Source organism: Polypterus senegalus, chromosome 4 (genome assembly GCF_016835505.1).
Source record: "Polypterus senegalus isolate Bchr_013 chromosome 4, ASM1683550v1, whole genome shotgun sequence".
Taxonomy (NCBI): domain Eukaryota; kingdom Metazoa; phylum Chordata; class Cladistia; order Polypteriformes; family Polypteridae; genus Polypterus; species Polypterus senegalus.
This window is the reverse complement of record NC_053157.1, coordinates 180,492,112-180,512,788: the sequence shown is the minus strand read 5'-3', so window position 1 is coordinate 180,512,788 and position 20,677 is coordinate 180,492,112. Positions and strand designations below refer to the sequence as shown.

The 20,677-nt window shown below is 36.8% G+C and overlaps 1 protein-coding gene across 1 annotated transcript in view; it reads left to right on the top strand.

The window, feature by feature from the left end:
• The window catches only part of nelfa (negative elongation factor complex member A), a 52,143-nt gene extending 31,731 nt beyond the window's left edge, over window positions 1-20,412 (top strand). The window contains exons 5-11 of the mRNA XM_039751717.1: window positions 960-1,087; window positions 2,862-2,931; window positions 3,019-3,107; window positions 3,864-3,975; window positions 5,049-5,368; window positions 14,705-14,804; window positions 18,372-20,412. Of these exons, the coding sequence (XP_039607651.1) occupies window positions 960-1,087; window positions 2,862-2,931; window positions 3,019-3,107; window positions 3,864-3,975; window positions 5,049-5,368; window positions 14,705-14,804; window positions 18,372-18,556 (1,004 nt within the window). The 3' untranslated portion in view covers window positions 18,557-20,412. The remainder of the gene's footprint in view (window positions 1-959; window positions 1,088-2,861; window positions 2,932-3,018; window positions 3,108-3,863; window positions 3,976-5,048; window positions 5,369-14,704; window positions 14,805-18,371) is intronic.
• Window positions 20,413-20,677: the final 265 nt, after the last annotated feature.

The window sequence follows — 20,677 nt, the reverse complement described above, 5'->3', positions numbered from 1 at the left end:
TATTTGTAAAACAAGAGATGTAGTTGAACATTTTGAAAAGGAAATTTATATAGTTCTGTTTGTCCATGTGTTAATTATTGCTATGGTTAATATGCAGCATCAGTTATTATATTGGTTAATAATATTATGAAAGGTTGCTAGTTTCAGGGCATTGTATTACTTTGAAAAACAAGTAGTTAATTACTTTAAAAGCTGCACATTTTCTTTCTTTCTTTCTTTCTTTGTCTTGTCTTTTTAAAGCAGGTTTGGTAATGAAGTTATCTTAGTTTCTTGTGGCTCTGTATCTATCTAATAACCGAAATTGCTCTCGGGCGCTGTAAAGTACAAGTGTTTTCCAACCTAGTTAAACATTGTAGAAAGTAAATGCGAGATGCTTGTCTTAGCTCATGATGCTGACAGTAGTTTTATAAAAAGAGGATGTCTCTTTATTACCCACTAGTTTTCTTTTGTTTGTCTTTGTGTATCTCCCACTTTAAATTTTGATCATTTGATATGTACATGCATTACTATAACTACATGTGTACAAACCTTAGTATCATTTATGTATTCTTATGCCTGTTTATTTTTTTGCTTTCCACAAATTAACATCATAATAATTTTAAAAATATAATCTTGTATTGACCTTTTTTACCATAAGTAATTTATAGTGTTATCACATACTAATTTAGCAACTTTTAGTTTGGTGCTTTATTTTGTGTTCCTTTATAGTGCATAACCAGTAAAAATATTATAAGGGTAGAGATGCCATGATCTCTGGGCATCAGTTTTTACAGATAAATCACTTTTTTTTTTGTCTATGCATGTTCTTCATAATGGATATAGTGAGTAAAATATTAGCATATGCAACATAGCCACAGAGGATAACTAGAATGTTGGGACTTACTTTTTGTAAAAATTCTGTAATTGTATTCAAGCAGCCCACAAAAGGATTTTTAATGGTGTCATTTTTATCCTTGTAGCACCCCTCAAAGGTATACCAAAAGCTCCTTTTAGAAGCCCAACAGCACCAAGTGTGTTTAGCCCATCTGCGAACAGGACAGCCCTACCACCTCCACGGACACCCTTGCGTAAAGAGAGAGGAGTTAAGGTATGCAAGTCCAGAAACTTGTACCACTAAGTATTGAATCTTCACAAAAGTGAGACTTTTCAAGCTTGCCTAATCAAATATTTTTTACATTTGGTATAATATATATATATTTTTTGATCTTCTTAAGTAAGAAATCAGGATTAGCAAGCTTCCATATACTTAAATCCGGTAATATGATATAATGCTATAGAATAGTTTAGATCTAAGAGTCGCTATTTTAGTACCCTAATTTGGGTTTTCCTGAGGAGAGTGCTAATTCCAGATTTTAAAAATGGGAAATACCACCTTGGTCTACCAGATTAGATAAACCTTTACCTGATTTCCTCAGAAAATTAAAGTCAATACCCTACACTGACAGCATTTCTGCATTGGTCTATTCATTCCTGCAGTTTTACCTTTAACATCAAAGAGACCTAAGCTGCAAAAATGGATTCAACCTACTAAGACAAGCTGATACCACCCCTTCTTAAGAGACTATGTCCATTTAGTTCAGTATTTCCTCAGAATACTACTTCTGCTTTCAAGAAATGTCAATGTGTCCATGTCTTGGCAAAAAACAGATTAAGCACCATTATAGCCACCCTTTACAGTTTTAACTCCATTTTGGCCTTGCCAGAGTTCCTGTAACACTTTTTAATTCAACCTGCATCATAACTGACCCCTTCTTGAGCAGCAGTGTTTCTTAGTCTTTTTCAAAAAACCCCAGCTAATATTATCTTAATTGCCTCCTCTCATAGTTGATGACCTACAGAATGTCCTATCATTAGTACCATGACAAAAGCAGACCAACCTTAGGCCACAACAGTTACCTTAATTACAGGTATAAAGAACACCACCTAGAAAATCCTTATCTATGAAATGAACACTCATAGGAAGCTTTTAAAGTGTTAAGGGCTGATAACAGTATCATTAGAACACAAGTGTCTTCTCGGCATTCCCAGGGCTCCTTTGCTGTCATATTGATCTCCACGGTATGCGTAGCTCTGCGGAATACATTATTATTTAGGAAGAGAAATATTAAAACACTTAAACACATACAAAATGCAGTCCAAAGCTTACTTATTTCACAGTTGTTGTTGATCGTAAATTGTTTTATTACACAAATCATTTTTTTCAATTAACTTACAAATAAGAGACATTTAAATATTGACTTGTTCATCAATTTGACTTAAATTCAGGGTTCATGTAGAATAGTTTAATAACACCTCCTTATTAATACACAAATAATTACATTTAGTTAAATTTTGTTTGAACAGTATTGCAGCACAATTGTTAGCACTACAGGCAATTGGACTTAAACCCTGACCCAGTCATTGTTTTGTGACTTTGTCTCTATAAGGGTATTGTCTGCTTTTGATTCTGTATTTCATAAAGGTACATAATAAGTTCTTTGATATTATCATATTGACCAGATATGAGTGTAGATGCCCTTTGATGAGTAGCAGTGCTGCATGCCCAGGATGTGCTCTGCCCCATTCCACTGTGTATTAATTAAGCTGAGAAACCTAGAAAATGGATGAAAGGGTGAATCACTTTTCAACAAAAACAAGTGTGGGAAAGTACACTGATTTCAATGTCATATTTACTCTAGATTGGCCAAATACGTTTTTGTAACTTTTCCTTAGATTTGTCTACAAAATATAGTGCTATGAGCCTACTACTAAATACTTGGAGATTTTTAATAGGCATAAGTTTGTATAGTTTATGTTAAAAATGAAAAGTATTCAGGATAAACTTAAATGTTGTACTTCTGGTAATGTTACTTTTCTCTTAGTTGTTAGATATTTCTGAACTGGATATGGTTGGAGCTGGTAGAGAGGCAAAGAGGAGAAGAAAAACTGTTGGTAAGATTATTTAAGCAATAAGGTAAAACATTATATTGGCCATTTTTATTTTTTTTTTGATGTTTATTCTTAAATCCTTTAAAATAGAATCTGAAGTTAATGAAAAGCCAGCTAAAGAAGAAACTGTGGTGGAAAATTCAACACCCGATTATGCTGCTGGTCTTGTCTCTACTCAGGTAATTGTGGCAAAGTTTTTGTTTTCCTTTTCATAATTTACATTTTTTTTAGATTTTCTGTTAATAATGAATATTTTGGCAGCTTAAAAAATACAAAATACTAAATATTTATTAAAATGATAATTTGTTGTAATGTCAGTTAAATGAAATGCTTTAAAGAGTTGGAACTTCATACTTGTAAGTAATTGAAAATAAGTCTTAATAATAATATTGTAAACCAAGGCTTAGCTTATACTTGTACTGGGTTACTGTACCAGAATTTCTAACATTTGATTATTTTTTCTGTTGTTTCTGTTATTTTGTTCCTTGTATTTTTCCTCCCAAATCACCAAAGACAGGCTGGCTAGGCTAATTGGTGATAAGTGTGATTGTGGGATTTTGTATAAGTTTGTTCTCCAATGGAGTGGATTTCCTGTTTCATTCCTTGTGCCTTGTGTTGCCAGGATTGGCTCTGGCCCGTAACAACCCTGAATTAGATCAAGTCAGTTTGACGCTAATATGACTATGTCCCTGTATGAAACAGCAGTTGTAGACAGCAGTAATTTAGAAAATGTATCTTTTTTCTTTTTCAACAGTGTTGCATTTTAAAGTGTATAAAATAGCTTATTTTTGCTTCTGATATAGACAAGCTATATGTGCTTAAAAGAATAAAATAAATTTATGACACAAATAGCCCTTTGCTAAGAAAATAGTTGTGTAAGTTAAACTGGCGCTTTTTTAATTAAACTTGTTCACTTTTTTTTTTGTTATTTAAAGAAACTGGGCGCTCTAAACAGTGAGAGTGCATTACCCTCAACAAGTTATTTGCCAGCTACACCTAGCATGGTACCATCATCATCTTACATTCCAAGCTCTGAAGCACAGCAGGGTAAGTAGGCAAATATTTCAATTTGTTTTTATTTGTTAAATACTTTTATCCAGTGTGGTAGTTGTAGTAGTATTTTTTTATTGTGGATGTAATTAACACATTCGTTAATTAAACACATTACCATTTGTAATTCCCAAGTACTAATGTGTCATTTAGCATTATATAACTGTAGCAAACACTGGACCAGACCTATTGAATGATGAAGTGAAATGTACTACCACGTAAGTAAAATATGGCAAGTCTACATGGAGATCAAGATGGTTAACACATTTTCTAAGTACCTGCTTTATTCATCTTATCACAGATTAGCTCAAGTTGATCTTTGTAGCCAAGAAGGTGAATAAAACTGGACAAAACACAAAGATAAAAGTCTTACAAAAAAGAGGACACCATTAAATCTATCAAGCTTGTTTGTTTGAACAAAAATGGCCATTGCTTTAAATCATAATTGCATCAACAATATGAAGTGCACTGAAGGAACTGTTTTAACAGTGTGAAAGATTTACAAGTATTGTGGGAGAGTATGTGTACTCTTAATACAAAAGAGAATTATCTTAATATAACCCTGTCTGTTTACCTAATTTTTTATGGCCAATCCAGTTTGTAGCCCTGTAGTGTGGTCATAAATGTAATGGATGTGCATTATTACAAAGTGATGTCCCGCACCAGTTCTCATGTTTATTTGGTGACGGTTTATTTTTATTTTTAATGTCAGAAAAACAAATGGATGATTTATCGTATCTTACTGCAATAAAAAAGTATGTGAAGCAGTGATGAAAATAATTAAGGATTTTGTACTTGATTTTTGTTGTTAGACAGAGATCGGGTCAGAGCATATTTGCTCTGACCTGCTCAATGGACTAATTTTATAATTTATTTTAAATTAAAAGGCAGTTAGAAGTGTTACATATTTCTCATATAATGTAAGAAACTGTAACAGCATTTCACAAAACTGAGATATGATTATGCTACATCTATTCATTTAAATTTCTGAAATAACTTGTAAAAAAAATTATATATTCTGTGACTACCAGAAATACCAGAGTATTTTACTCTGCTTTTCATATCTACAGGTAGCACAACAGGATCAGTTCGGGAATCTCTGCAAACCAACCGACAATCAGAAGAAATAGCCCCTCCCAGCACCACCCTTCAGGGCCAATTCAAACAGAGGACACAGATGTACAACAGCAGCACAAGCCCATCAGCACCTACCTCTCCACCAACACCCAGCAGTACTCCAAATGCCAGCATACCCACGGTAACAGCATCACAGCCCTCTCAGCAACCCACCACACAACAGCCACAACAGCAACAGCAACAAACACAACAACAGCAGCAGCAGCAGCAGCAGCAGCAGCAACCGCAGCCTAAAAAGAGCCTTTCTCTCACTGTAAGTATTGGTGAATGGCAGCTTGTGTTTTATCAGAAAAAGTTATTAGTTTTCATTTGCTCAATTAATGGAACATTTGGTTTGTGCCTTGTTTTTATAGTCGTGATATTTCAGTGAATAGTATTGATTTATGTGATGTTTCTTTCACTGATCACTTTTCTGTAATGACGGATCTGCATATTACTGTTGATCTCCCAACTAATAGCCGTCCACCACACTGCTTGTGCTTTTTAAATTCTTCCATTATATCTGATTTTAAAACCATTTTCTCTAGTCTTTATATGCGTGACCAAAATATTGATATCGATGACTCTGTCGTAAAATTTAATTCCTCCTGTGAAACAGTTTTAGACACAATTGCTCCGCCCAGAATACGCAGTAATAAGGTAAGACCTGCTGCTTGGCTAAATGAAACTACATGATCACTGTGTCGCACCTGTTGAACTGCTGAACGGTGTTGGAAAAAAGATGGACTGACTATCTCTAAACAGATTTTCAGGACTTCTCTTTTCAATCTCCAGGCTGAAGTTAAGAAATCGAAACATGACTTCTTTGCCGATTTAGTATCCTGCCATTCAAACAATCCTAGGGTTTTATTTAATTCAATTAATGCGGCCATTCACCCTCATTCTATGATGGGATTAAATAGCACTGTTCATTTATGTGAGCAGTTTCTATCATTCTTTGTCAGCAAAACTGATACTATCCACTGTGGCATTGTTCAAACTGGCTGTGAACTTCCTACTGTTAATCATGACATTGTTCTAGATTCCTTTGATCAAGTCTCACTTTCAATGCTAAAAAGAACTATTGACACTCTTAAACCGTCTTCCAGCCCCCTCGATATTGTACCACCACGTCCCTTTGATGTGTTGGGCCCATCTTTACTAGCTATTATAAATGATTCTATTAGCTCGGGGTTTGTGCCCTCATTTTTTAAACATGTTGCAGTCCGTTCCCATCTAAAAAAAAGCAGGATTAGATCCTGGAGTTTTAACCAACTTTTTTTGTCCAATTTCCCAGCTGCCATTTCTGGCTAAAATTCTAGAAAAAATTATTTATAATCAATTGGTCAATCACCTTAACTCCAATAATTTATTTGAGACCTACCAATCTGGTTTTAGGCGTTATCATGGTGTTGAAACGGCACTCCTGAAAGTGTTCAACGACATCTCTCTTATTACTGACTCAGGTGATGTGGCAGTCCTTGTCCTCCTTGACCTGTCCGCTGCCTTTGACACCATTGACCATGAAATATTGCTGATGCGGCTCGAACATCTTGTTGGGATTAAAGGGGCTGCTCTTAACTGGTTCAGGTCATATTTAACTGGTAGACACTTTTCAGTGACTTTAAATTCCTCTTTTTCATCTACTGCTCCTCTTAAATATGGTGTTCCTCAGGGATCCATTTTGGGTCCTATTTTATTCTCTATATACCTTCACCCTATTGGAGCGATTTTTAGGAAATTTAACATTTCTTTTCACTGCTATGCTGATGATACTCAGGTTTATATTCCCCTCTGCAACAAATCAACTCCACAACTGTCTGTCTGAACTAAGATTCTCGATGGCTAATAATTTTCTTGATCTAAATCAAAATAAAACGGAGATGCTTATAGTGGGTCCACCATCTAAACCCAAATTGGTCTTGGATTTCTCGGCTCTTTCTCTGTCTTTTCCAAACCTCAAGTCCGCAATCATCTTGTTACCTTTGATAGTAACCTCTCTTTTGAGAAACAAGTAAATTCTGTAGTCAAGAGTTGCTTTTTCCAACTTCATCTATTACATAAGATAAAGCCTTTTTTATCTTCTAAAGATCTCGAGAAAGCTACTCATGCTTTTATTTTTTCTCGCCTTGATTATTGCAATTTGCTGTATTCTGGGATTAGCAAATCTCTGATACACAGGTTACTGCTGGTCCAAAATGCTGCCGCTCGCTTTCTGGTTGGGGCAAGGAAGTATGACTCTGTTTCTCCTATTTTAGCTTCTTTACCTGGCTGCCTGTTAGTTTTCAAATTGATTTTAAAATCTTGCTGCCAGTTTTTAAATCTTTACATGGGCTTTCTCCTGCCTATTTATCTGAATTGTGTGTTTTACACCAGCCATCCAGAGTGCTTAGATCTTCTGGTCAGTTGTCTCTTGTTGTCCTTCGTACCAAATGTAAAACCAAGGGGGGACAGGGCCTTTGTGGCTGCTGCCCCTCGCCTGTGGAACTCTCTATCTCATCATATTAAGGAGTCATCTACAATTGAACTGTTCAGAACAAGATTAAAAACTCACTTCTTTTCACTTGCATTCAGTGACCTTCAGTAATACTGATCGTTTCCTCTTTGTGATCATGTAACATTATTTCTGTTTATTATCTATCTTATTTTATGTTCATATATTTTATTACCATTTATGTTTTATTGTTTTTGTTTTTTCTTTTCTTCTATTATTGCTATATAAATAAATTGACATTGACATAGTTATAATTTGCATATAGGTTATGAAAATGGTAGTAAAATAATGTGCCTGATCTGTGACTGGAAAGACATGCAAAAAAAAAAAAACTGCTTCTGTGCTTCTGCTGAAAAGTAAAAATTAAAAAGCCAACTAACTCCTAACCAAGGGCTTGACAAATAGTAGTAGAATGTAGTTTAGTAAAGGTTGCCAGCTATGATTAGGAGTTACACTTAAGCCCATAGGATTGTCATACTTACTTGTGGAAATTCTATTACTGCTTGCCATGTTTTGCCTCATAGAACACTAACTCGCACACGTGAATAGCCATATCCACTTTCAATGCACTAGTCTCAAATCACAGTAGATTTCAATGAGTCAAAATTGTGCTTATTTTTCTAACAATAATTCAAACAGTGATGCTCGCAAGGTAGAAATTAATAGCTTTTTGATTTAGTGTGTTTTGTAACTTCCATAATGTCCAACGTATATTGGAGTACTGTATATGACAGCCCAAAGCTTAATACTGTGAAATATTTTTCAGACATGAAGAATTTTCAAAAAAATTCCAGAAAATTGCTTTCCAAGTGTCAAAATTAAGAAGAAAAAACATACAGTACTGTCTAAGTTAATAAATCCTTGGATAACAAGGCTCATTTTTAACAAAGCCAGCAGAAAATGCCCTATGATGCTCGCACAAATTCAAGCAACAGTCTTTTAGAAGGTCGTGGTAGTCATTGTGCAACTTCCTCACATAGGGTATTTATCTGTGGTTGATATTGTGTATGCGCTAAGACACAGTTATTGTGCTTGAATGCTTAATTAACTCACATGTATTATAGTTGCATTCATTTTTATTTTTTTTTTTACAAAGTAATAAGTATAATTTGCCCAGTATGTCACAAAAATATAAAGCAGTATCTTTGGAAACTAAAATGTAGATTATAAAGTGATTTGAAGTTGGAGAACAAAAACAACACATAACAGAATCTTTGGAAATAGCACCTAGCCTTGAAAAGAGCCAGTGCAGAGCCATAGGGGGACACACGGACACACCTCTGCTATAGTTCGTTAATGTTGGTATGTGGCCACACACAATTCTTTTTAATGATCATGGTTTGGATCATCTCACAGAGTTCAGAAAGTGAAGTGAAAAATGAGGCAGTGACATGAAATGTCTAAGTAGTGAACAATGCAGATGAGTGCATGTGGAACCTCATGGATGGAGCTGCCGGTGGCAGTGCATCACAGAAGCTTTCTAGGATTGCCAAGGGAGGAGAAGACCGTCTATATGAGCCCATGACACCTGCTTAAACCACCCTATTTTGGTTGTTACAATATACATCAATATTTCCTCCTATGTTACCTCTGGTAAAGAAATGTATTATAACAAACCAAGGTCATCTGCTTCATTAGCTGATGTATTACTCTACATATATACATTTAGGATATAGTAGTGTGAGGCTCCACCCACTGCTCGCTTCGCTCACCAAACCTAGGGTGGGGGCGTTGGGCCCCCATCTATCCAGCAGCTGGGCCACTCAGTTATAGAAAGCGATTGCATTTAAAGATATGGTAGAAGCCCCCCTGGCACCTTTGGAGCCCAACCCCCAGTTGTGGCCTAGTAGGCCACCCCACAACTTTCTTGATATTTTATTTTATAATTTAAAAACAAAATAAGAATCTGAAAATCTAACAACATCACATTAAAGTTCGATAAATTCTGAGATATATATATATATATATATATATATATATATATATATATATATATATATATATATATATATATATATATATATATATATATATATATATATAGAGAGAGAGAGAGAGAGAGAGAGAGAGAGAGAGAGAGAGAGAGAGAGAGAGAGAGAGAGAGAGAGAGAGAGAGAGAGAGAGAGAGAGAGAGAGAGAGAGAGAGAGAGAGAGAGAGAGAGAGAGAGAGAGAGAGAGAGAGAGAGAGAGAGAGAGAGAGAGAGAGAGAGAGAGATGGATGCCCGTCATAAAATTAGAATATCTTGACAAAGTTGTTTTATTTCAGTAATTCCATTCAAAAAGTGAAACTTGTATATTAGATTTATTCACTACACACAGACTGATGTATTTCAAATGTTTATTTCTTTTAATTTTGATGATTATAACTGACAACTAATCAAAATCCTAAATTCAGTATCTCAGAAAATTAGAATATTGTGAAAAGGTTCAATATTGAGGACCCCTGGTGCCACACTCTAATCAGCTAATTCACTCAAAACACCTGCAAAAGCCTTTAAATGGTCTCTCAGTCTAGTTCTGTAGGCTACACAAGCATGGGGAAGACTGCTGACTTGATAGTTGTCCAAAAGACGACCATTGACACCTTACACAAGGAGGGCAAGACACAAAAGGTCATTGCTAAAGAGGCTGGCTGTTCATAGAGCTCAGTGTCCAAGCACATTAATAGAGAGGTGAAGGGAAGGGCAAGATGTGGTAAAAAAAAGTGTACAAGCAATAGGGATAACTGTACCCTAGAGAGGATTGTGAAACAAAACCCATTCAAGACTGTGGAGGAGATTCACATAGAGTGGACTGCAGCTGGAGTCAGTGCTTCAAGAACCACCACGCACAGATGTATGCAAGACATGGGTTTCAGCTGTCGCATTACTTGTGTCAAGCCACTCTTGAACAAGAGACAGCGTCAGAAGCGTCTCGACTGGACTGCTGCTGAGTGGTTAGTGCCGAGTGCCGAGTTATGTTCTCTGATGAAAGTAAATTTTGCATTTCCTTTGGAAATCAAGGTCCCAGAGTCTGGAGGAAAAGAGGAGAGGCACAGAATCCATGTTGCTTGAGGTCCAGTGTAAAGTTTCCACAGTCAGTGATGGTTTGGGGTGCCATGTCATCTGCTGGTGTTGGTCCATTGTGTTTTCTGAGGTCCAAGGTCAACGCAGCCGTTCTACCAGGAAGTTTTAGAGCACTTCATGCTTCCTGCTGCTAACGAACTTAATGGGGATGCAGATTTCATTTTCCAACAGGACCTGGCACCTGCACACAGTGCCAAAACTACCAGTACCTGGTTTAAGGACCATGGTATCCCTGTTCTTGATTGGCCAGCAAACTTGTCTGACCTTAACCCCATAGAAAATCTATGGGGTATTGTGAAGAGGAAGATTCAATACACCAGACCTAACAATTCAGAAGAGCTGAAGGCCACTAACAGCAACATGGGCTCTCATAACATCTGAGCAGTGTCACAGACTGATCGACTCTATGCGACACCGCATTGCTGCAGTAATCCAGGCCAAAGGAACCCCAACTAAATATTAAGTGCTGTACATGCTCATACTTTTCATGTTCATACCTTTCAGTTGGACAACATTTCTAAAAATCCTTTTTTTGCATTGGTCTTAATTTATATTCTAATTTTCCAAGATACTGAATTTGGGACTTTCATTAATTGTCAGGTATAATCATCAAAATTAAAAGAAATAAACATTTGAAATACATCAGTCAGTTTGTAATGAATGAATCTAATATACAAGTTTCACTTTTTGAATGGAATTACTGAAATAAATCAACTTTGTCATGATATTCTAATTTTTAAGTAGCAGAGGGGGTTGTTAATCAGTTTCAGCTGCTGTGGTGTTAATGAAATTAACAACAGATGCACTAGAGGGGCAACAATGAGATGACCCCCAAAACAGGAACGGTTTAACAGGTGGAGGCCACTGACATTTTTCCCTCCTCATCTTTTCTGACTGTTTCTTCACTAGTTTTGCATTTGGCTACAGTCAGTGTCACTACTGGTAGCATGAGGCGATACCTGGACCCTACAGAGGTTGCACAGGTAGTCCAACTTCTCCAGGATGGCACATCAATACGTGTCATTGCCAGAAGGTTTGCTGTGTCTCCCTGCACAGTCTCAAGGGTATGGAGGAGATTCTAGGAGACAAGCAGTTACTCTAGGAGAGCTGGAGAGGGCCATAGAAGGTCCATAACCCATCAGCAGGACCAGTATCTGCTCCTTTGGGCAAGGAGGAACAGGATGAGCACTGCCAGAGCCCTACAAAATGACCTCCAGCAGGCCACTGGTGTGAATGTCTCTGACCAAACAACCAGAAAGATTTCATGAGGGTGACCCAAGGGCCCCATGTCCTCTAATGGGCCCTGAGCTCACTGCCCAGCAGCATGCAGCTTGATTGGCATTCGCCATAGAATACCAGAATTGGCAGATGCACCACTGGTGCCCTGTGCTTTTTACAGATGAGAGCAGGTTCACCCTGAGCACGTGACAGAAGTGAAAGGGTCTGGAGAAGCCATGGAAAACATTATGTTTCCTGTAACATCATTCAGCATGAGCAGTTTGGTGGTGGGTTAATGATTGTCTGGGGAGGCATATCCATGAAGGGTCACACAGACCGCTACAGGCTTGACAAAGGCACCTTGGCTGCCATTAGGTATCAGGATGAAATCCTTGGACCCATTGTCAGACCCTATGCTGGTACAGTGGCTCCTGGTGCACGACAATTCCTGGCCTCATGTGGTGAGAGTATGCAGGCAGTTCCTGACGGATGAAGGAATTGATACCATTGACTGGCCACCACACTTTCCTGACCTAAATCCAATAGAACACCTCTGGGGCATTATGTTTTGGTCCATCCAATGCCACCAGCTTGCACCTCAGACTGTCCAGGAGCTCAGTGATGCCCTGGTCCAGATCTGGGAGGAGATCTCATTAGAAGCATGCACCGATGTTGTCAGGCATGTATACAAGAACACAGGGGCCATACAAAGTGCTGCGTACAATTTTGAGTTGCTGCAATTAAATTTTGGCAAAATGGACTAGCCTGCCACATCATTTTTTCACTCAAATTTTTGGGGCGTCTTTGAATTCAGGGCTCTGTAGGTTGATCATTTTCATTTCCATCAAACGATGTGGCATCCTTTCGTTCCTAACACATTACCCAGTCTATATCAGTATAGATATCCAGGAGGATTTCTTTTTCCCATTGAGATCTGATGTGTTTTCAAAGTGTTCCTTTAATTTTTTTGAGCAGTTTATATAGATATATAGATATATGTGTATATAATGGTTTTAGTGACTACCTATTGAAGCTCATCGAGAGAATGCCAAGAGTGTGCAAAGCAGTAATCAGAGCAAAGGGTGGCTATTTTGAAGAAACTAGAATATAAAACATGTTTTCAGTTATTTCACTTTTTTTTGTTAAGTACATAAATCCACATGTGTTCATTCATAGTTTTGATGCCTTCAGTGAGAATCTACCAATGTAAATGGTCATGAAAATAAAGAAAACACATTGAATAAGGAGGTGTGTCCAAACTTTTGGCCTGTACTGTATATAAACACAATGTGTTTTTCAGAGAAATAGTTAATTCTTTGTCACATGTGTGGTTGGTCCTATACTTGATCAGAGACACCCAGACTTCCCTCTCCTCGGCCATTTCTTCTAGCTCTTCTAGGGGAATCCCGAGGCATTCCCAGGCCAGCCGAGAGACAGTCCCTCCAGCGTGTCCTGGGTCTTCCCCTGGGCCTCCTCACGGTTGGACGTGCCCGGAACACCTCACCAGGGAGGCGTCCAGGTGGCATCCTGATCAGATGCCCAAGCCACCTCATCTGACTCCTCTCGATGCGGAGGAGCAGTGACTCTACTGTGAGCCCCTCCCTGATGACTGAGCTTCTCACCTTATCTTTAAGAAAAAGACCAGACACCCTGCGGAGGAAACTCATTTCAGCCGCTTGTATTCGCGATCTCATTCTTTCAGTCACTACCCTCAGCTCATGACCATAGGTGAGGATAGGAACGTAGATCGACTGGTAAATTGATCCGCCTGTCGATCTCACGCTCCATTCTTCCCTCACTCGTGAACAAGACCCCGAGATACTTGAACTCCTCCACTTGGGGCAGAATCTCGCCACCAACCCTGAGAGGGCACTCCACCCTTTTTTGGCTGAGGACCATGGTCATTTGGAGGTGCTGATTCCCATCCCAGCCGCTTCACACTCAGCTGTGAACCGATCCAGAGAGAGCGGAAAATCCATGCCTGATGAAGCAAACAGGACAGCATCATCTGCAAAAAGCAGTGTTTCAATCCTGAGTGCACCAAACCAGACCCCCTTAATGCCCTGGCTGCGCCTAGAAATTCTGTCCATAAAAGTTATAAACAGAATCAGTGACAAAGGGCAGCCCTGGCGGAGTCCAACTCTCACTGGAAACGGGTTCGACTTACTGCCGGCAATGCAGACCAAGCTCTGACACCGGTTGTTCAGGGACTGAACAGCCCTTATCAGGGGGTCTGATACCTCATACTCCCGGAGCATCCCCCACAGGATTCCCTGAGGGACATGGTCGAACGCCTTTTCTAAGTCCACTAAAAACATGTAGACTTGTTGGGCAAACTCCCATGCACCCTCCAGGACCCTGTTAAGGGTGTAGAGCTGGTCAACTGTTACGCGACCAGGACGAAAACCACACTGTTCCTCCTGAATCTGAGGTTCGACTATCCGACGGACCCTCTCTCCAGGACCCCCGAATAGACTTTTCCAGGGAGGCTGAGGAGTGTGATCCCTCTGTAGTTGGAAAACACCCTCCGATCCCCCTTCTTAAAGAATGAAAGTTTGCATGTTGTAAGTTGGGTGCAAAACCAACAATCTGAAGAAGCATTAAAGTTTAAGAAATTAATTGTGTTACTGTATATTGGGTATTTTTGTGCTGTTCCTAGCTATGCAGTTTCCACAATAATTAGCCAGCATGTTTAAATGTGACTACTGGCAAAGCAATGCACAGTTACACAATATTCTTTGTTCAAAGCAATTTGAAAGAATATCTAAAAGATAATTTTGGAGAAAAATGCATATATTCAACGTTTTGTAATCTTAAGATTATTTGTTCACAGAGAGAACAAATGTATGCTGCCCAGGAAATGTTCAAGACTGCAAACAAGGTTACAAGACCAGAGAAGGCCTTAATTCTTGGTTTTATGGCAGGGTCCAGAGGTAATTACCCCAAAGCAGCAAAAGATTTCACATTAAAGAGTATAGTACATGTCTGAACTTCTTAACTATCTTGACAATTTTACTTTTATCCAAATATTAATATGGATGTTTTTTTCACATTTGCCTTGTTTTATTTTTTACCATGATTATGTGTGTTTATTATTTTTACAAACAATATGTGACTTTTTTTTTGTTTGTTTGTTTTTTGCTTGGTTAAATACCTGCTGATGGTAATTTGAAGTTATTGATAAGTGTTCTACACTGTATGTCTACAAAGTGATAACCAAAATGCACCCAATCCAAGTTCTAGGAAAGCTGTTTTTGGTGACACATCTTGAAAATGTGTTGTGATTTCAGGAGTTGTGAATGGATTTTTTAAGTTATTTAAAGTTTTTGAAAAAAAAGCTGTGTTAGTAAAATGGATTAATTTATTCTGTTCAAATTTGCCCTACATTTTCAGTAACTACCTCAATAACTCATCACTGACATTGTATTGATCTAAAATTAAGGCATTAAAATGCCATCTTGACATAATGTTGTCTTATCACATCATGTACATATTTACATATAATTAGGTTCATGCAAATGCAAAGTTAATTACCCATCCTTTTATTTTCCAAACCCATGACTCTGAAACATTTGTAGCAAGTATGCTTACATAATGTTTACACTGATGTGGCATTTGTGTACGTTTTGGTGTGGCTAAACATATAAACTTGCATTCCTCTATCATATCCCTAATGTGGATTCTTTTAACTCTGATGTAAAAGATGGAAATGCTTATATAGAAATTTATGACAGATTATTAATTTTTCTATAATACTTATACCAATGAGAATGCCTTCAGCTATGTTATGGCAGTATAATAGTAATTGATTTCTGCAAGTGTTTATTTAGGCAACCTTTACACAAGCATTGTTGATATGAGTGTAATTTTAAATACTCACTTTAGTTATTTAAATATTTTTGTATTATGTAATGCTCTCTTTTTATGTAAAACTGAGTCATGTGCAGTGAATACCAGGTAAATGTAAAAAGCTGGAAAAAAACAGTGCAAAAACACCTCATTATCTGTCATATGGTTAAATTTGCAAACGTAATTTATTACTAATGGTGATTTTTTAAGATGAACAGCTTCACTTCAAGCCCACTCAATGCTGGCTGTGCCAGCAATATATATGTCAATTCAGCTACATAAAAGTGGTTAAACAATTGGATAAATTCGACTTTATAACAAGTGCACTAGTGGTCATGGGGATAATATTGAAAAATAAAACTTGTTTGTTATAGCAGGTGTTTGCCTTAATAGGTCCGTCACAGAACCTTTTGAACACCACTTCTCTGTTCTACATAGTCAATGTATTCAGTTGAATTTTCTTTTCAGTAACTGAAATTAAATAATGCTTAATCAATTAATTTGAAAGCAAGACACCAAGCATTAAAATGCCAGTGGCAGATTAACTGATAAACACTGAGACTAATTGGGGTACTTCAGCTTTTAAAAGCTGCAAATCAGGTTTGTCAGTCAGACACTTTATCATATATGCTATATGACATTTTCTTAAAGGAGATTTATTTTTGCATGTACATAAGCAGGAAATGTTATCTATTAATTATGGTTTAAGAAGACTAATGTGTAATGAAGGTGGTTTCTGACTTGCCAATCATTACATCAGCATTTCCTTAACCACTGTGTGTGTTTGGTTTGTTGTCCAGACATTTTTCATACTATAGGTGACCAGATATTTAATACTACTTATGTTTGTGGGACTTGGTTAGAAATACTTTTAACAGGATCAGCTATAACTGCATTATTTATATCATACTTTAAATTGGACACTGCATATCATTTTCTTCCTTGCTGTTCTAATATGAGTTATTTACATTCCTTGCACATTTTTAGTTTTTGTACAACTAAACCCTCTATTGTCTTCAAAAGAAAGCATCAGAAATGTATTGTTTGCTAGTTTGTTTTAGCAATGAATCAGGAAATAGTTTTGAATGATCCTATTAATTGTGTGTCTGTGATTCTGGACTATATGTCCTTGGAGGTATTGTTGTTAGACTGCCTGCCTAATGCTGCCGTTCTAAAGCTGCATCATATGAAAAATTGCTTGAATGTCTGGCAAGGGTAGAGGGTATGAAATGTACACTTGTAATTTTTTTTATTGGGGATTAAATACAGAATATCAAGCCGCTTTTGTAAGTTTTGTAAATAGCACAGGTAGAGAAACCACATACTTTTTTTTGGGTTTTACTTCACACAATCAGAGAATGTGAGGTGATGTTGTTATTATCTTTATTATATTAAAAATTCAGCTTTGACTATTCCCCTCCACACCACTCACCCAATCACTACTCCTGTGCACATCCTTTCTCCGTACCACCCCATTATACTCTCAGTGCTAACTCACCCTTCAACATAGTCTGTTATAATGGCAAGGCAGAAAAGCAAATGATCTATTCAAGTACGTTGAATTTTATATCACGATTGAAAAAGCGTGGCAAGAGCTGATAATGAACGTCGAAACACTGAGGCAGTGTGTCCTAAAAAGCCATGCAAATGGGGCTGCTCAGAGTGCCATAGAGGAGGATGGGCAGAGGAGCACTTTTGCCACATTTAAATAAAGCAGCCACTGTGATGCTGGGGTGCGGGAAATTGTTAAGGAAGTTTTACAAAAAAAAAAAAGTATGGAAGGAGTAAAAAACGAGTTTGAGAGGTGTTTGAAATATGATTGTTCTTCGTCTGGTTTTTTTTGGACTGCTAACATACACTTGCTGTGTGGTTTATTTCTCCCACCTGGAAAGGGACATTATAATATTGTTTTCAGTGAGGCTTTAATTTTTTTATTTACTTTTACTACATTGTATTATTCATTAGTATTTAAAATAAAAGTTTGTAGTGAAATACTCAAGTAACTGATTTTCTCTCTATAATAACTAAGGGCTAAACCGTTTTTGTCTCGTGCCACGCATACTCTTCTTTAAATACAAAATCACTTTCTCTAATGGAAGAGCACCCCAACACCCTTCAAGCAGCTCTGCTTGTGAGCAGGGGTAAGAGCCCACTACTTGTTGTTGTTGTTGTTATTATTAGATAACAATCCATCTCAGTATCATTTTAAATCCATTCAGCCACACTTGTCGGCTTTGGTTACTACAAGCAGGTAAACGTTTCATGCCACTCACAGGTCAATTAGATAATTTCCCTGTCCTGCACATAGATGCAGTTAGAACATATTTACAGCTTTCAGTATCAATTAAGTTTTGCTTGTACATTTGTATACGGTAGAATATAGCTTTTCAAACTTTTTTTCTTTTGGTCTAGATCCAACTCCCTGTTTTAAACTTTTGGAACGTGTTCAAAAAAAAGTCCAAAAATTCAAACGACAGCCTTATTTTCTGCAGCTACCTGACCTGATACAGAGCTTTATTCTACATCAGAGTGTAACAATGAGATATATACAGATGGTGTTGCTTGATTTAAGGTGAATTAAGTAAAAAAAAAAAAAATTTTCCAAGTTCTTACTTTTGTTTCTGTTTCTCTTTCCCTTTTTTAATATATAGAAAACCCATGTCCAGAGCAAGGTGATATCATCCAGATTAAGCTCAGCGAACATACAGAAGTCTTGCCAAAAGCTGATGGCACTGGCAGCACAACTATGCTTGTTGACACAGTGTTTGAGATGAACTATTCCACAGGTCAATGGACCAGACTCAAGAAATATAAGCCTATTACAAATGTGTCTTGAGCAAATGATGAACTCCATGAAACAAATTGGGCCAAACTATGAGTCAACAGAATGGGCCAGATGTAGCTACAGATTTATACATGTGACTCATGTAGAGCAGGTTTTTGTTCAATACAGTGTTTCTACAGTTCTTGAGTAACACTCTAAATGTTAAGTAAACAGAATTTTACTTGTAAGACAGAGACTTCGAGCAGTCACAGTACCTAATAACTAAGTACAGTACATCCTAGTGGCCTTCCATAAAGGTTGCTATGTAAGTGACTGGGATAGAAATGCTGATCCTAAATTGTGCAGTTTTCTGCCTGCAGAACCATCATTTAAATATGGAAGGTACACGAAAGACTGCTAGTAGGAAACTATAATCTTTTGATGCATCAGGTGGACCTAAAGTGCTCTAATATGGTGTTAATGTTAACATTAAAATGGATGTTCCTACTGTTTGACCTGTTAATTGGTTATATGGTGATAAATATAAGAATTTTATCTTTTATGTTAAATTTTATGGGTATTTTTTTTGTTCATGTTGTCCTTTAGATGAGGGAAGAGGACAGAGCGGTAACTCCTCCTCACTAATTTAAATTACAGCAAAATGACTGCAAATGAAAGGGACAGAAATGAGATGGCATTATTTTAACTGATTAAATCACGTTTCATTTGATCTATAGAAGAGCCATCGTTTTCTTAATATGACATTGTGTTAGTAATCTTGTTCAGTTGAGAATGTAATCTGGAAAATAAGAAGGTTGTATTTGGCTAAAATTGGTGGACATTTCCTCTATGTCATCAACGTAACTTACTGTAAATAGCTTTAATACTGTTTATATTTAAGAAGGATCAATTGTATTTGTCAGAAAACTTTACCAGGAACTTTTGTTTTATATGGTATTACAAAATTGAGAAATTATCTGCTGGTTTTCAAGGGTATCATGAAGGCTTTCCTTATAATAAGTATATTGATAATACAATTCAATACTTAATTGTGATTCATCTTTTCTGCTACAGGTTTTATTGCAGTAGTGTTGATTTTTAATCCTTAATCTGAAAAATGTCAGGTTATACAAATTCCAAGCAGATTCCCCTATGTACAAGGCTAATAAATCATTTTAAATAAAGTAGTTAATTCCTGTATAAATACAGGGGTATGGATGCAACTTGAGTAAAAAAAAGTTTAAAAATAGTAGATTGTGAAAGTAGCAATGTATCACTTGTAAATATTTTTGGGTTAGCATAAAGATTTGAAATGTCAAAGCCTCAAAATGTGTCTTAGGTTGCTTTCAGTTAACGTTGACATAGCAGAGGCTTTTTTCCCAGATTGGCTGCTTTCTGTGAACTGAGTTTAAGTGTCATTCAGCTATGGCATTTTATAATAATTCAGAGTTAACAAAGTGGCTGATACTACAGAGTGGAGAAGAGCCTAATTAAAATGCCCTGTACTCCTTATCTCTTACTTTATCTTTTGAAGTAATTATACTAAATTGTAAATACAAAAAGCCAATATGTACCATATGGAGATCAGTGTTTACTAATGGCCTGTTGGGTTATTCTGTCTTTTGTTTAAACATTGTACAGTTACTTTGATTATTTGATTATGTTGCATTTTCAAATGTAGGTTTTCTTTGGACTATTCTGAGCACCTTAATTATTTTTCACTCCCCATCTTTCTGTAGATAGCTTTAAAAGAAAAGAACCTTGAAATCTTTAAGACAGACTAATGCCTTCATGGGAAAAGTGGTATGTAAATTACAATGTTATTATATATCAGCTTTCATATTTTTGTACAATTGTAAAAGCAATCGTATATATAGCTCTTATGGTACATGTCAAGGTTGTAAAATATAAACCGTTTTCTAATGAAATGCTGTAATGTTCAGTTTTTGTTAATGCACTGCCATTGTGAAACAGCTGAGGTTAGGTTATCAGGCTGATAAAATGGGTTTAAGTGAATATGGTTAATGCAGCACTGCACAACTTTGAATAAAAAAAAAGGTTGGAGTTCTTTAGTTAAACAATATTTATGCTGGAGAAGTAAGCAAATGTGTTTTCTGTTTATTAGCAAATTTAACTGAGTGAAAATGGTATGAGAAGTGGTGGCACAGGATTGAATTTCAGGAATAACGACAA